Source organism: Hyaena hyaena, unplaced genomic scaffold (assembly GCF_003009895.1).
Source record: "Hyaena hyaena isolate Hyena2069 unplaced genomic scaffold, ASM300989v1 scaffold_151, whole genome shotgun sequence".
NCBI classification, from domain to species: domain Eukaryota; kingdom Metazoa; phylum Chordata; class Mammalia; order Carnivora; family Hyaenidae; genus Hyaena; species Hyaena hyaena.
This window is the reverse complement of record NW_024080783.1, coordinates 2,653,036-2,671,256: the sequence shown is the minus strand read 5'-3', so window position 1 is coordinate 2,671,256 and position 18,221 is coordinate 2,653,036. Positions and strand designations below refer to the sequence as shown.

The 18,221-nt window shown below is 38.2% G+C and overlaps 1 protein-coding gene across 4 annotated transcripts in view; it reads right to left on the bottom strand.

Annotated features, from left to right (window-relative positions):
• LOC120236323 (spermatid perinuclear RNA binding protein) overlaps nt 1–18,221 on the bottom strand; it is a 147,621-nt gene that overhangs the window by 40,396 nt on the left and 89,004 nt on the right. For all 4 annotated transcript variants that reach the window (XR_005529632.1, XR_005529631.1, XR_005529633.1 and 1 more), the window contains exons 6-10: nt 11,968–12,059; nt 11,334–11,429; nt 10,117–10,228; nt 9,359–9,456; nt 9,045–9,156 (exon numbers count right to left, since the gene is read on the bottom strand). Coding sequence is in view for 1 of the 4 variants with exons in the window: in XM_039239076.1 (XP_039095007.1) it covers nt 9,045–9,156; nt 9,359–9,456; nt 10,117–10,228; nt 11,334–11,429; nt 11,968–12,059 (510 nt within the window). In the remaining 3 variants the exon portion in view is untranslated. The remainder of the gene's footprint in view (nt 1–9,044; nt 9,157–9,358; nt 9,457–10,116; nt 10,229–11,333; nt 11,430–11,967; nt 12,060–18,221) is intronic.

Sequence of the window (18,221 nt, the reverse complement as noted above, 5' to 3'; positions counted from 1 at the left end):
GAGAGAGAGAGAGAGAGAGAGAGAGAGAGAGAGAGAGAGAGAGAGAGATCAAGGAACACACTCTTAGTTATAGAGAACTGATGGTTACCAGAAACGGGTGGGGGCTGAGGGGTTAAGTCAAATATATAATAGGCATTAAGGAGTGCCCTTGTTATGACAAGCACCCAGTGATGTGCAGAAATATTAATCACTATATTGTACACCTGAAAGAGTTTATCAACTAACTGGAATTAAAATAAAAACTTAAAAAGAATTTCTTTACAGTTCATCTCTACCATTAAGTTTCCAACAAATTTCCTCTCATCTCAACTTTCTAAAATAATTTCTATGGTCTCAGAAACATAAAGTGTCATATGTAGCCTTGTGCCACTGCCTATTTCATATATAGAGAACCTGTATTTCCACTAAACTAGAAATGTTAAAGCTATTTTTATCTTGTATCTTATAAATTACCTACATTAAGACTTATAAATAATATGATACAATATAAACAATATACACAAAATCCAACTGAACTTGATATCAATCAATCTCTTGTAGAAAGCAGCTAGCTAGTAACACTGTCAGGCCTAAGGTAGGAACTCAGTTGTCCAAGTTAATAACAATCAGGAAAAATCTCATCAATATGTCCAAGTACTTTAAAGAATTCTGTGTCTTCAACTTAAAAGGTGGTTGTGGGGTTTTTCCAAAAGGAAAGTTATACTCAAGGGATTCATTCCACAAGATTTCCAGATACTTCTAATGAAACTCTGAGATTAACTACATATTCTCTGATCATCAAGATTTACAGTCCCTTGTGGTAAACATCGACTTCAGCATTTGCTTTAGTCAATACTTACCACTCAGGTCAATAAATCTTGATGTCCTTTTCAACAGAAGATAATATTTGCTTATATCTGCTTAGTATTGTATTTCACTTGCATTACCTAAAACTGAGAGTGTGCCAATCTCCCAGAATGGAGTCCTTATGAGATAAAAGTTAAAAATGAACGATGTCTATTCAATCACTGTCCCAGTCATTAAGTTACTTTAAAAGCTGCATCCCGAATGCCTGGAAATTGTAAGCTGGTTTAAATGCACAGATCTATTTTCTAAATCCTCCAGCTACATGAATAGAGTTCCACGGATTAAACTTCATTCTACCATCCCAGCCCCAAGGCTGTAAAAATCTGAGGTTAATCATATTACTGTGAGGGAAAAAAAAAAAAAAAAGGTGGGGGTGGGGGCTTGCTTTACAAAAAGCAAGTCATTTTCAATCTCTACAATATGAGCAATGAGAAGCGATCACTTGAGAGGTAACAATTTTGAGAAATACTATGTGAGTACTTACCATATACCTGGTGCTGTGCTTATTAATACTTTAGCTGCAAATGGCTTCACTTAAATTATTAACATATTTAACCATCACAAACATCTATGAAGTCTGTACTTTTATCATCATCATTATAATTTCATTCTTATATTCACTCAACAATAAACATTAATTAAGCATTTTCTATGTGCAGGACAACTTTAGGTGCTGGAAATTAAAAAAAGCATAGTGATGGAAACTAATCATATGCCTTATGATGGTCAGCAAAATGAAGAAAAATAAGAGGCTTGAGGGGGTAGAGGTGTTGCTATTTTATATGTGGTGCTCATTAACAAGGTCAAAAAAATATCACTGATAAGGTGACCTTCTGATGAAGACCTGAAGAAAATAAAAGAGTGAGCTATTCAGAGATTTGGGAAAAAGCCCCAGAGAAAGAAAACAGCAAATACAGAGGTCTTAAGACAGGGACATGCTAAGAAACAGCATAGAGGCCTGAGGGGGTGGAGTAGCCTAAATAAGAAGGGGATGATTATAGAAGATGAGGAAGGGCACCAGTTGTCAATCCTAGCTGCCACTAATTCACCAAAGGAACTTAGATTAAAAAGGTGTTCCACTATCCAGTATGAGAAAGTAAATTCAAAAAGCTTTTCTGACAAAAGCAATTAGAAAAGCTGGACAAAAATGTAGAAAAGAAGATTTACTCCTGGTCACTAAAGAACTGTGGAGTCAAGATCTGGGAGATAATGGAAACCCTGCACCGAAGGCCACATTTCCCCCCTAGAGGCATGTATCAAATCTAGGAGAAGCCGCTAAGAACTGGAGAGAACTTTTAACAGGCACTCAGGTCTCAGGGGTCAAACACTGGAGCTCATCAAGCAAAGAAGGCCTGTGGAACCCCACCACACTGGGGTCTGGACCTCTGCTATGTCATACGCTGGAAGCAAATAAAATAGAAATAGTCTGGATCTCACATGGACTAAAAAGCCCAGCTTCAAATCATCTTAATCCCTGACTGCATTAAAATTATCCAGGATCGCCAATTCCAACAGCCATCTCTCAGGAACAAATGTAAATCCTCCAAGATATCATTACTCTAAGGTTTCAAATTCTCTACAACTGTTCATTTTAAAGTCTCCAGCACTCATAATAACTAGGTACATAAGACAACAAGATGTTGTGATCAAAAATCAAGAGAAGGAGCAGACAACAGGAACACACCCAAAAAGGACACAGATGATTGAGCTTTCAAAAACATACTGTTTTAAAAAGAATAATTAGGATGCTGGGAAAAAAAAAAAAAAGGAAGGACAACAGGAAGAATTTCTGGCAGAAAATCTGCAATTGAGAAAGAGTCAAAATTCTAGAAATGAAAAATAGAGTATAAATTAAGAACTAGCAGACCTGTAAGCAGAAATACACAATCCACTATAGAGAGAAAATGATATACAAGAAAATAAAAAAAAATATAGGACAGGTATGTAAGATTTGAACAACACAATAAGCAAATGTGACCTGGCACGTAAAGAACATTCTGACCACCAACTGCAGAATGTACATATTTTTTCTGAGTATGAATCACTTACAGAAAACCATGTACAGGGCCATACAATAAGTTTCAAGAAATATCAAAAGACAGAAATCAGAAAGCATGTTCTCAGATCACAGAATAAGCAATAAAGAGGTAACTAGAAAATCCTCATTTTCTCTAGAAATGAAGCCATGACATCTAAATGGCTCATGTGTCAAAGAGCTGATAATAAGGAAAAATAAAAAATAGTTTTAAGTAAGTGAGAATAAAAGTACTCATGTAAAAAGAGCAGAATGCACATAAATCTGGGTTTAAAATGAAATTTACAGGCTTAATACCATATATGATAAAATAAGAGGCCAAAAAGACAGCAATAATGTATTCAGCGATCTCAAAAAGTTTAACAAACAAACAAAAAACCCCAGCAGCAAATTAAACCCAAGGAAGGTAGTGAGGAAAAACAAAGGATAAGACAGATCAATGAACTGGAATATAAGCACACACCAGAAAACAATCAACAAAACCAAAGTTGATTTTTTGGAAAAGACTCATAAAACTGATAAACCTCTAATGAGAGTGATTGAGGGGAAAAAAAGGAAGTATAAAATGTACACAAGCGAACATTACTATAGATATTGCAATTAAAAATAAGATCTAATAAATTATTTTAAATTTGGATAAAATGGACAAGTTCCTAGAAAAATACAATTTACAAAAATTCTGATAAGAAGATGATAGTCCCTTTGCCTATTAAGGAAATTAGACCCATAACTTAAAACCTTCCCACAAAGAAAATCACATGACCAAAAGGCTCTGATGATACATTCTTGCAAACGTTTAAGAAACAACATCAATCTTACACAAACTCTTCCAAGAAGCAGAAGAAGGGATGCTTTCCAACTCACTTCAAAAAGGCCAGCATAACCTTACAGCTAAAACTTGACAACACATTACAACAAAGGAAAATTGCTGGCCAACCTAACAAACAAAAATTTGTATTTTTGTGAAGAGCTCACAAAAACCTATACAAGATTGTCGGCAGCAGCTTTATTTGTAATAGCCCAAAGCAAACAAGATACCCTACAACAGGTGCACAGTTCAGCAAACTCCAGCTCATCCATACCACAGAATACTACTCTCCACAGTAGAAAGGAATGAACTACTGACACACCACAACTTGGATGGACCACAATGGAATTATGCTGGGGGAGGGCAAGGAGGAGAGGCTCTCAAAAGATCATATACAGTATAAACTCATTTATTTAAAATCCTGGGTGGCTCAGTCGGTTAAGCATCTGACTTTGGCTCAGGTCATGATTTCAAGGTACGTGGGTTTGAGCCCCACATTGGGCTCTGTGCTGACAGCTCAGAGCCTGGAGCCTGCTTTGGATTCTGTGTCTCCCTCTTTCTCTGCCCCTCCCCCACTCGTGCTCTGTCTCTCAAAAATGAATAAACGTTAAAAAAAAAACCTTAAAAATAATAAATAAATAAAATCCTTGAAATGACAAAATCCTAGAGATGGAGAAAAATGCATGGTTTCCAGGGTTGGGGAATGACTGAGAGGAGAGGGGGTAGGTGTGGCTACAAAGGAGCTACATGAAAGAGATCTTGGTGGTGGTGAAATAGTTCTGCACCTTGATTGTGATGCTGGTTATACAAATCAACATGTGATAAAAATGGCATAAAACACACACAAGTTGTATTAAAATCAGTTTCTTCGCTTTAATAGTGTACTATAGTTACATAAGAGGTAACCTGGGAGAAAGTGGGTGAAGGGTACATGCGACCTCTCTGTGCTATCTCTACAACTTCCTGTGAATCTGTAATTATTTCTAGATAAAAAGTTAAGAAGAAGAAGAAAAAAAAAGAACTGCAGCTATGTTGAAAACAATGATGACAAGGGCAGAAACCGGAAGACCAGATAAGAGAGACAATTGCACTAATCAGTGAGAGATGATGATAGTAGGTCAGGAACACAGCAGTGAAGGAGTTAAAGAAATAGCTGAATTCTGGACACACTTTCAAAGTAAAACAGACAGAATTTGCTGATGGTCTGGATCAGAGTCAAAGAAAAAGAGGCCTGAAGGGTGAAGGTGTCTGATCTGCGTACACAGATGGACAGAGGGTTAAGGACAGGAATTTGGATTTTAGACATCTTAAGTTTGAGGTGTCTCTTAGACATCCTGCGGAGACACCGAAGAGGACTTTGGCTATCTGGGTCTGTGGCTAAGGCTGGTGGTAGAGATATATATATTTCATCACAAGGGACTAGACAGATGAGGCTGCCTAAAGAGTGGGTATAAATGAAGAGATACAGTCTGAGGACTGTACTCTTGGACACTTAAATATTCAGAAACCAAGAAGATCAGGGAAAAACAAACATAGCTGAGGAGAGGGCGGTGTGGCTCGAAGAACCAAGAGAAAATAATTACCTACAAATCAAATGAGAAGTCGTATTTCATGTCAGAAAAAGTATGTGACAATGACAAATGCTGTTGAGCATAAAGGGCACCCAGAACTTTTCATACATTGCTGGTCAAAGTGTAAACTGATACGTATAACCATTTACTAGACCATACACTGGCCTACAGGAACTCCTAGATAAACACCCCAGGAGGCATGTAAGAAAGTGCTCACAGCAATATTGCAGGTGGATGCCAACAAACGGAAAGACCTCATTCACCCTGCAAAAGTAGATGGGGGAATTGTAGTACATTCATAATGGATGCTGTGTAGCTATTCAAATGAACAAACATAGCTATGTGTACCAACATGAACTTATCCCAAACAATGCTGGACAGAAAGAAGCCAATCACAGAAGACTAAACTCAGTTTGCTTCCCTTTCTATAAAGTTATAAGCAACGTCAAATTGTTTACAAAAGCATATACAGATGGGAAAGCTATAAAGAAAATCAAGGAAATGACTACCAAAAAGTCAGGAATAGTTCATGGGGCAGGGAGGTGACGTGGAGAGATAAATAGGTGTTTTCTGAGAAGCTAACAGTATTGTTTCTTAACCAGGGTGGTGATTGTATGTAATTTTTTTAATAATTATTATTTTTTAAATGGTGTATGTTTTATACTTTTCTGTATACATGAAATAAAATTAATGTGGGAGGAAAAAACAGTGCTCATCTGTGTCAAAGGTGGCTAAAATTTCAGCTAAGATGAGGACTGAAAACTAACTGCTGAGTGTAGTAACATGAAGGTCACAACAGAGACTTTGGTAGAATCGGGAGGAAAAAAGCCTGATTAGAGTTAAGTTTTTAAAAGTGAAGGAAAGGAGAAAGAATAGGCGACTCTCCCCAAAGGTATCTATAAAGGGGAACAGAAAAGGAGACTGTTGGAGGGAGCTACAGCATCAGATGGAGTTTGGTTTCAAATGGGAGTCATTACAGCAAATTTTTACACTGATGAAAATGATCCAGTAGAAAGGGAAGAGCTGATTCTGGTGAAAAAAGAGAGAATTATTGGAATAATGTCCACTTGTAGGCAAAGGGGATCAGATAAAGTAGACAAGCAGAAAGATTGGTCTTAAGAGCCTGGACAGCCTATCCACAGTAGGGAGTTTATGCAAAGTACATGAGTCCTTCGAGCAAACAAGGTTATCAGATGAGAGCGAGGTGTTGGAAGAGGAAGTATGAAATAAGAAAAGGTGTAAAACAGTCAGCTAGGACAACTGGAGAACACTAGAACTTACAGGAGGATTGCCAGACACACCAATGGTCTATTTGTAATAGACCTAAAGGGAAAAAGACAAGGTGACTGTATTTTTCCCCTAACAATGTTTAACAGCCTGGTTCAGGCAGAGCTGGATTTCCACAGAGTTAGAACTGTGCCAAGAAGAAAGGACCAAGGAAGTGAAGGCATATGCTAGGGAGTGATCATAATGATGGACCACAGAATCTAAGCAGCGAAGGGACAGAAGAGAACATGAGAAAGGTGAGGGACTCTGAGAAGGCAACAGAATCACTGGTGAGGCTCAAGAACTGGACCAAGGGTACTAGAGAGAATGATGACAAAAGGCAGTTAGAAAGTAAGATTCTTGAAAATAAGATGATGGAGAGGGTACAGTTATTGAAAACAGGTCTAGGGGATGTCCACAGAATGGATAAGTGAGGTAGGATAGAAGTCAAAACATTTGTGGGAGAGGAAATCAAGGAATTAAGAAGTCAGAATTTTGGAAAAAATTGTCTGAGTGCATCGTGAAATCACCAAGAATTATAAGAATAAAGTGCAAATGCCAATGTCAGCAAGCTAGGTGCCAGAAACATGAAGATATGAGAAAGCATGCCATAAGGGTCTGGAGGCAATGGCCATGGTCCCTTCCTCTAATAGCTAAGGCACAGATGGGTAAATGACCTGCCTGGCTCATGCAGCTAGTTAACTGATGGTGCTTGAATGGTTCTATATTAAGCTATAAATTGACTGACCAACAGTTGTCAAACTTTTGAGAAAGACCCTTAAAGTTAAAAGAAGAAAAAGAAAAAAAACCCAACTAAGTCACATAACTATATTAGATATGCTTTTACTATCTAGTGAAAGAAAAAATACAAAACCCAAAGCACTGCTATGAATTCAGTGATTCAAACAAAATTTTTCATACTAATTACAAAAATCTCTACAGATATTTAAAAATTCTATTCAACCACAGACAGTGCTTAATGTCAGGTGGCTATGTGAGTCTTTTCCAAAAACTCTCTGCTGCTGTGTGAGCACCAGCTGGAAGTTGTCCTTCATTCCACAAATACTGAGCACTGGTTTTTATTTATTTTTTTAATGTTTATTTATTTTGAGAGAGAGAGAGTACACACACGAACAGGGATGGGGGCAGAGAGAGAGGTGAGAGAGTCCCAAGCAGGTTCCACGTCGTTAGCTCACAGGGCTTGATCTCATGAACTATAAGATCATGACCTGAACTGAAACCAAGAGTCAGACACTTAACTGACCAAGCCACCCAGGTGCCCCATGAGCACTGGTTTTTAAGTTATATAGTAGGACTTGGAGAACTCCTTACCTCTGAGGAGTTTATAGCATAAGGCAGTGATTCTCAAATTTTTAGTCTCCGGACCCCCTTATCTAAAAAAAATTACTGAGCACTCTAAGAGCTTTGTTTTGCGGGTTACATCTATCAATATTTAGCACACTAGAAATTAAAACAACTTTAATACAAGAGTATATAAAAAACATTCCATTAACCATTAGAGAGGTGATGCCATCATATGTTATATGCAGCCTCTGGAAAACTGTATACCATGAGACAAAGAATGGAAAAGATCCAAAAAAAACAAAAAAAGTGCCTTAGTATTATTATGAAACAGTTTTGGTTTTGTGGACCCCCTGAAAAGTCTTTTAACCTCTGGAATTCTGCTATCTAAATAAACAAACTGGGTCACCACACTATTTTTGTCATATAAAAATTATTAGAGTAATGTCCATATGGGAGAGGGGCTGGGTCCCAGGTGAAGAATAACTAGTGGACAACATCCTACTTTCTAGTATAACAGGAAACTGGGGGCCAGGGAGGGGGGGGGGGCGGGCATCTATTGTGGCAGCATGAGGTGATAAGTGATTCACATTTGAGTATCTGCAATATAATCCAGGCACTGAGTTGGGCATTTGAATCTGACATCAGACAATAAACTGGAGGTAATAACCCTACAGAGAGAGAGATGAATCCGTTGCTCAAGGCCGAAAGCTAGTAAATTAGTGGAGATTTGACTGGAACCTAGGCCATACCCACCCCAAAGCCTGTGCTCTGTTGAAACTCTTGAGTTCAGACATATTAGGTCAATGGAGTAGTACTGAATTTTCCAGTATACTTTTTCCTCCTCCTCTGTATCTTTCTCTTTCTTAATTACAGAATACTTCCAAACACGACAAAGATCAAACTGGTCAGTGACCGTGGTAACATCGTCTCCTAGCTTATGGCTTTACTATCTTTACTTCTTCGACCAGGGGTTCTCAAAGTGTGGTCCCTAAATCTACGCAGTAAAGTGGATTGGAATCTGGTCAATGTGGCTAAGTGTGTTTGTCACTAATAAGAATAAATGATAGCAAGCTATGTCATTGACAGCACAGAAGAAAGTCAGAAAGAAAAGCAATATATGACTTAGATTAACAATAAAGTTCCCTCAGCTCTAACAAGCGATGCATCGCATAAACATCACCACTGCCCATGTCCAACCCAATAAAACACTCACCTTCTTTATCAGTAACTGACCAGGAATATTTCTGAAAAGGCTTACTAGATGGAAGGGGGTCCATCTCCAGCACTTTATAAATCTGGCCAAAGGCTGATAGTCTGAGTGCATGCTAAAGAACAAAAGATTATGTTTATTCACATTTCAATGGCCATTCATAAAGCCCTTAGAACATTTAAGGACATTCGTTAAATGCTATCCTTATGATGGCAAAAAACCCTAATAATAGACAAGAAATAAATGTTTAAATACAACAGTTCAGAAAATAAAGTTATGATATCTAATAGATCACTGTGCCATGCCCCATCTTCTACCTGTGCACTGTGGGTAATATCTTCCTTTTGCTGGATGGTCATATAGCTCAGAGCATCTGTTGGGTCTCGCTCACAAGGATCATGAAGACCAGGACCCCCTTTAGCAAGGACAAAAGAAAAACACAAACACCACTTAGAGCTGAGTTTAGAATTCCATGAACTAACACAAAGAGAGAAAAGAATGGAAAGTAAAAAAAAGCTGAGGAACTAAGTTAAAAATCTGTTCAATTAAATGGAATAAAAAGGACACTCTCTCATTTTCAATATGTTAACACTTAAATGTCCTTATTTTACCGGAAGTTACTTGCATATCTAACGACAAAATTGGGTCTTACTCTGAGAATTTAGAAACAGTGTGATGAACCATCCCAGATCTTTAAAGGGATCACATACGTAAAATAAGACCAAATTTAATTTTTCCAAATTAAAAACCTGACTGCAAACAGGATGAACTTCATACATTTTAACCAGACATCTACATTTTGAAATTCAGCGCTCTAGGTAAAGCAAATTCATAGCAGACACAATATCTTATTAGTACCTTTTATGTTAGTACATCTAAAATATAAATTACAGTTATTGAAAGAGAGTTTGTATCACTTTTCCAACATTCAAACATTCTAGTTGCTAACATTCCAAGCAAAATAACACCTACGCATCATTTTCCTGTGCAGAGGACAAATATAGCACATATTTAGAAAAATAAACTAAAATGAAATTTTTCTGATTCTTCTGCCTCCAGAGTTTGAAACCCTTACCAGGAAGTAGTATTCCAGATGCCAAACACTCCATTACTCGTCTCAAGGCCTCCCCAGCGCCCAAAGGTCTATTACAAGTACCTATAGACTTTTCACATATAAGCTCTAGTGGCTAGAAGATATTAAATTACAAATTAGTACATGCACCAAGTGTTAAAAGGATTCCAGTTAAATGTGAGCTGACATTTCTATCTACAATGGAGGCCAAAAAGGTGAAAGTCAACTTAATATTTAGGGCCCAATTAACTCTTCCTGACTGATTACCAACTTTTACCCCAGCCAGAGTTTTTAAAATCATTTTTGAGTTAACATACTCAGAAGACATTTTGTTACAAAAACCTTATTTTGGGTTACCCTGAAAGGATCACTTAAGAAACTGTGGTCATCTAGTTGATTTAACAAAGATTTAACAAGCTGTACGTATCAGTTAGTAATAGCTAATAACTAATCAATGCTTAAACCCAGCCCACTTATCTCCTACTTAACTTGGAAGCCATCAAACCACATTAAGACTTCATTTCACACAGCCTACCCCAAGTACTACAATTAGACTAAACAAAGGACCAAATCTCCATAGTTAATAAACTAAAAACTCATGAACAATATCAAAGTAATAATTGCTTGATTAATCTAAAATGACCCATTACAGCTTTATTTGTTTTATAATGTTCTTCACTGTGGTCTCGATTAGGTCAAGCATAATAATTTCCAAATGAAGTAAGTTTTCACGCTATACATTATAAACTATGCCTACAGTTTGTGTAAAGTGTGCTGTTTACCCGACTTTAATTACTGAAACAACCATATGTTTAAAGGTCTACATGCAAAGAGAAAGAGGATATGGGAGCCATATACAAGACATATCAGGTAACTTTTATTTTAAGTGGAAGCATTCCTGAAAGAGGAATGCGCGGCTTTCAGGGACACTAGAGGAACAGTAATCAACTATTAGTACAGAGTAAAGTGCAAGGAGTCACTTCTAACAGGTATAGGACCTTCTTGTCAGAAAAAATATCTCAGGCTCTGTAACATGAATATGATGAGGTAGAAAGAGACAGGTTATATGTGTAATAAAGTATCTAAAAAGATGTACAATTTTTTTCTAGAACAAAAATAGGTAAGGCACACCTAACTCGGTGTTTTTACAGTAACATGTAATTTCTACAGGATTTCATCTGACTACAGCTAAAACTACAGTTTTAACCATAAGTACTTACCCATCCTTTTAATGGTGCCCATGTGGGAACTCTGTTGCACAAATCACGCAGAATGCGGAGGACAATTACACATGATTTTAATCCGTTTGCCCTTGCCTAAAACAAACAAAATGATCCCAATATCCCTGTTGAAATCCAATCTTTATTTTAAGCACATGGGACATGGATAGATTCTTTAAAGGGAATACTAATGAGCCAGTCATTCATCAGTTGTCAAGCAAACCAAAAAATCAAGTTATTAAAAGCAGTAAAATTGTAGTTTAGAAAGGCAGATTTTAAAGTAAAGGAAGCATATTATTAAAATAGCATTCATAGCCTCCTGGCAATCCCATTCTGGGCAACCATCTATCTTAACTTTCAGCTTTTCTCATCCCTGTTTGTATTTTATAAGCCATCATTTGAAATTCAGGGTACTAAGCCAAAAGACTGTATGATAATTAAACATCATTAACTGTAATAGAAGCTGTACTCCGCATTTTACCTAAATTAACTCATTTACTCCTACAATAACTCTATGAGGTAGAAAGTGCCCCCATTTTATACATTACGTGCACAGAAACCATTAAGTGGCAGGTGTTCCAAACGAAACCTGCACAAGGCTACAATAACAATAAGATAATAACAAAGAGCCAACCTGAAACCATTTGGCATGTCGAAGAGACGCCAAGGCGTTCAGGCATTTCTGCCTGTCCAGTAAGTCCGGAGGATCTTTCATCGCAACCTTTTCTAATAGGAAAACGGGATAAAGAGAGACAGATACAATTTGACCAAGGGGTTCCTGTCAAATTACCAAACAATAAAAATAAAAAGAAGAGCAGCATCTGAGTGAACTAATAAGACTCCCAGAAGATTTCACGATTTGGTTTTGTTGCTTTCTTCTTAAATTACGAGCACGACGATTACTTAAGTAAACAGTCCTCAGAGCCGTCCTGTGCATAAGTATGACAGGAGCACAAGAGCACTCATTCAGTAAACAAATACATGACCACTGCTACATACGATCTGGGATCTTATTAAGCACGTGTATAACATCACAGGGACAAAAAATAGGTACGTAGCACTTCTGCCTTTGGTGGGGAGCAAAGAGCACAAATCTGGGACCAGGGGCAGTAACGACTTTCCTTTACAGAAGAATTGCTGATGAATTCTTGAGGAAAACTGGGACTCCCTTATGTAATCAATTTGAAATTTACCAAGAATACACTGAGTATCGTATTTTTTTTGATAACTAAATAAACTCATCCAACACGATAACCCTTAAAAGAAACTCTGCTCCACTGACAAGAACTCTTCAAGCATCATCTTGAATTCTCTCATTATTTCTTTTCTAAAACAAAATTATTAAAACTATAAAAAGGGAGTACATGGGAATGTTTCAGGTTTTATAAAACTTTTTTTTAAAATGCAGCAAAGAACTGTATCTAATTACAGTTATCTGACATGCGGTAACATTTTAAAATTGGTTTAGATGGCCCAGAGCAGCAAAAGTAAGATTTCAAACACCTGATTAATGATAAATATCCATATCTAAGAAGATGTCACATGATTCTAAATCCAAGTTTGGATCATCAAATGTATATTTCCTCTAAGCTACTAGGAAGTCAGTTTTTAAACAATACTTGCTGCAATCTATAATGCATACAATATACGAATATTTCCTCAGGAATAATTCTTTGTCTAACCTAATGAAATCAGATGCACCGTTCTCATTTAAGAACTCTGCCAGATATAGAAGAGTCCACCCAATACTTTTTCCTAATATATGCATAACGGTCACAGAAGATAGTATGTTTGTATGGGCCAACTGGTACATTATAAATATTTTTAAATGTGATGCAAGATCACTGATACTTTTTGGATTCCTCAGTTATTATAAGATTCTATTAAGGCAACTGTACTATATATTCTGACAGACTGCCATTAACTAAAACCAAAGGCCCAAGAGAAAACAAATCTATGAAACAAATCTATGAAAGAATAAACTGAAGCTCTATCAGCTGCAACACTCTAAAGGCTGAAGTGCTACATATTTTCTGACCAGGTGAGCTCTGCAGCAGATATTTGCATTGTTTCACATTAACCTCTGCCAACAAAGCCCCGACACAGGCTCTCATTTCATTGGCCCTTTTTACTCATAAAATGGGAAGCCTCAAGAAAAAAAACACCTATTAACGTAATTTATAAACACAGACAGACATATGCAGCCATATACTATGGGTATTCACTTCATCAATGATCTAGTTCCTGGATTTGCTTAATTCTGTCTTTTTAATAACATAAAACATACAACGAACTCATTTTAATGTTTTTATGTCAAAATGCTTAACTGTGGTCAATACAAGCATCTGTGTAAAGCTCTCATGTACCAGATAAAACAAACTACTGTAAATGAATGATTAGAATCTCTTAAAAGTTAGACATGACAAAGGCTGACTGACTGCCAAATCATGTAATCTCAAGAAGAGGCAGGGATGGTACTTTTATTATTTTTAGACTTCAATCTTCAAATTAAAAATAATGCAAGCTAAGTTTTATTCAATCATCTTAGAAGGAGTGTTGGGACAGTGGGGGGTGGGGGACAAGGCAATGGAAGACAGAAGTGAGTCAGAAGAAGTTTGGATAGGAAAGGACAAGGCAAACCAAAGCTCTTTTTGACCTTTCTGGAACTTCCATCCAGTGGTCGCAGCTTATATATAACATCTTATGCTCACTGCAACAGAGATATTTAAAAAGGGGAACAATGGCAAAAATATTTAGATAAATTCTTTCATCCCCAAGGTCAGATTATAATCATAAGCTCTTACAGAAAAAGATAAGAGACATCATCTTGCTACAGACAGTCAACATTTGGAGGCAGTAGATTCTGCTAAAAAGAGGAAAGGCACAGGCAGTGAACAGAAGGCTTGCACTGGACTCCCTTTACATCACCACCAGAATGGCCATGTTTCTTCATGCTCTCATAGTCAAAAAGTCCAAAGATCCAAAATGTTTCAATATTCATGAGGTAGGAAACAGGACAGGAGATGTAATAACTCATCTCATTTTGTCTTCTTCAAAGCTTCTTATTTTAAAACGTATAAATTCACATGGCACTGCAGTGCTACTTATAAGCCCTGCTTGCCTATTTGCTTTGTATAAAGATAATATAGTTTTATATTTTTTTTATAAAGAAAAATAACTTAACATGGTTATCACAGGCTTGCTGCAGTAAAACAATGATACTTCTCATAGCAGAACCTGAAGCTTAATATTTCCATATGAACTTTAACACAGGTGTTTCAATTTTGTGGAGAAGAAAAACTTTTCTGATAAAAAGACATTTGGAGTCTTTAAATTACAAACAATGGGACGGTGAGCCATTTCATTTTCCTACAGTGAGCAGTATAACAGATGAGAAACAGCAGAAGGGATGGGTTTGGGGAGTGACAAAAATGCCAAAAGCAAAGGAAAACAGCTTTTAAAAATGTATTGCTCAGTAACCTGGCAGAGGGCATGAAGGTACAGAAAACATTCTGAATAATGGAGGCACTGGAAGACAAGTCTATTATGCTAACTTTGCTTACTTGGTTAGAGGTTAGATTGGTGACCAGAAACACACCAAACTGCAGGAAATGTTGGCCAGTTTCTCAATCCCTTTACATGCAAGCTAACTCTCTGCCTCCTAACAAAACACTAGTCTGTCTTGGGGCGGGGTGATGGGGTGGTGAAAGCCAAAACAGCACTGTGTTAAATGAAAGTTACAGGTGTAGAACCGGGGCTCTTCAAACATAAAACAGTTATGCTGGATTATCATAAAGGCCTCCTTGAAAATCTAGATGGAGCTGGGCTACTGAGTTCATGCCGAGAGAATTTTCTAGTTAGCCTGAGGATATCCTGGCAGCCCCTTCTCTCAATTCCTTGAGGCTTTGTGAAGAGCAGATATTAGGCACCCAACCAGTGTCCATGCAAAACATCCGGCCACAATACTGCGGACAGTATAATGAAGCACTAAGGTAGAACAGAGACAGCACGGTTCTCCTAATTTATGGTAGAAATATCACTCGGTAACTTTTCTTCAATGCCTCAGTAGGCAGTCGGCCACTGGAAAGATAATGGCTCAGGGTTTGCACTGGATACTGTGGGTCTAGCACCTGTGGCAGGCAGGAAACTAAAGCCGACTGCATCGTTATTATCCCAGTTGTGATCTCTGGGCTGTGAGGATCTACTGCCTTCCACTTAGCAGAGCTCATGCTAGTGAAACGTCAAGACATGTCAGAAGTTCACAGTGGCACCATACGTGAAAAGGGACTCTTGGGGAACTTCTCTGTGAACCCCTAAAAATCTACCCCACTAGTGAGGACAGAGGGTCCCCTTAGCCTAAGTCACAAGAGTCTCTGTAGGGTCCCTATCCACCTGGTTTCACACTGCACTGTAAATGTAATAAACAGCTCACCGACTACCTGCACAGCTTTTACTTCTTAAAATCACAAGCACCAAAAGAAGCTAAGAGTGTGTAAGGCTGAGAATAATTAAATCAGCTAAGAGGCTCCTGCACTCCTTCTAGAGAGTAATGGGAGCACAGGGTACACTGGACTCAATGTGGGAGGAGCCGGGGGAAATGGGAGACTTTCTTCATTTATCAAACAGGGCGATTATCTACCTCACAGAGCTGTTGGGAAGGTTAAATCATATCTGAGAATGGCTTCTAACACAGTAAGTTATAAAATACTTTAACACAGCTAAATCTTCAATATATACTACTTGGATATCAAGATGCCCATTGTTAATGCTTCTTACACACCAGACAGTCATGTTTAATCAGGCAATGTGCTCACTATAAAAATTCATTTAACAGATTTGGGTGGTCGCCTAGTATGTATGAGGTACCACGCCGGGCACTAGGGTTAAAGGACATGGGTAGGGAACAACATACCTGCCCTTGATGAATCATAAGCTACATAACAAGTTGGCTCATTATTAGCACTGCAGCAAATACAGAATACTGATTCTAATACTACACTTCAGTGGATGTGTAAGAGTTTACCTGTGTTTGGGTTCAGTTCCTCAGACCTATCAAGTACATATCATTCTCACTGTGAACTCCAGGCAGTTTGAGTGAGTGAGCTTGCACTGAGCACCTTTTTTTAGTAAGCTGAGTAAGAGTAGTTACCACTATTTATTGAGCAAATACTTTGTGCTGGGTATTACACAGGTCACATTACACAAATTCTCTCATTTGACCTCAAACTACTATTTCAAGTATTTATTACCTACAATTCAAAATGAAGAAACCTGTTCAAGATCACACAGCAAGAATACCTAATGGAGTTAACAGGGCACCCAGATGGCTCAGTCAGTTAAGTGTCTGACTCTTGATTTTGGCTCAGGTCATGATCTCACAGTCTGTGGGTTTGAGCCCTGCATCAGGCTTTGTGCTGATAGCACACAGAGCCTGCTTGGGATTCTCTCTCTCCTTTCTCTGTCTGCCCCGCTCCCAATGTGCACGTGTGCATGCTCTTTCTCTCGCTCTCTCTCTCTCTCAAAATAAATAAATAAACTTAATAAAAAAATATTTTTTAAAAAGTACATAATGAAGTTAAGAATCAAACACCTGACTACCAGGCACTAAGATCTGTGCTTTTTCTCCAATGCCTTCTTGAGCAGGAAGCATACAATGATGAGGAATCGTTATTCTACAGGGCCTCCAAGTAAAGGGTCACAGTGTGGCAAGAAGACGGACAGCACAGGAGGAATCTTATCTGTGAAATAGTAAACAATACAAAAAGATTCACTCCACAGTCTGGCCACTGAAAACATAAACAGTGATGTGAGTAAACAGTTAGACCCGCTTCTGCAGAGACAACCCTGAGGAGGGAAGTGTGATGTTTTCACCTGCCCCAGGCCTCCGGTTCTCCCTGCTTGCAACCACGCTTTTTTCCATTTTTTTAGATTTTACCCAAACATGTACCAAGTGAAGAGAAGGGAAGAGATGGTGTGTGTATGTACTGTGAACAGTTGGTTTGTTTTGTGGGGAGGGGAGATGCTGAGATTCCATAGGAAAATGTCTCCTCAAAGAAAGTTACATCGCATATTTTTTAAACTTTGATGGGAAAAAAATGAGTGGACATTTTGAAAAGGGGTATATCTCGCAGTCTTAGAAATTCCTGGAACCCAAATGAATCCTGTACCTTTACCCCCTGCAGCTGAAAAGAACTGCATCAAGGCAGGAGGAGCTGTCCTGTATGAGGAACCAAGTCCTACAGAATCGTATAGCCCAGGTCTCAAATGCTCAATCATGCTGGGTCCTCAAAGTTGCTCAGGAATACCCGAAACTGCAGTGCAGATCAAAATGCATTTTGAAAAAGCCCAGGTTAGACAAAATGTGCAAATTATAAGAGGTAACAGTGAGTCAACACGGTTGAGAGGTTAAGGACAACATCTGCAAAGCAAATCTTTCTGCCATCAAAACGAGAGGAAGTAATGTGTTTTACACATCAGATCCAGGCAGATTCTTTCACCTTATCCGAGCCCACACAATAACGTTACTATCAGCTTATGAAACTGACCTCATAAGGGTCTTGGGATCCCTTAGTAACTCGAACACTCTGAACAGAAACTATGACTCCCCCACTTTACTACAAATTCCATTCTATAAGAACGAGTCTTCTAGTAAGGGTGCTATACATTAAGAATTTGTTTCCAGGGGTGCCTGGGTGGCTTAGTCGGTTAAGCGTCTGACTTTCGCTTAGGTCATGATCCCGCGTTTCGTGGGTTCGAGCCCCGCGTCGGGCTCTGTGCTGACTGCCAGCTCAGAGCCTGGAGCCTGTTTCAGTCTGTGACTCCCTCTCTCTCTGACCCGCCCCTGCTCACGCTTTCTCTCTCTTTCTCCTAGAAATAAATAAAACATTA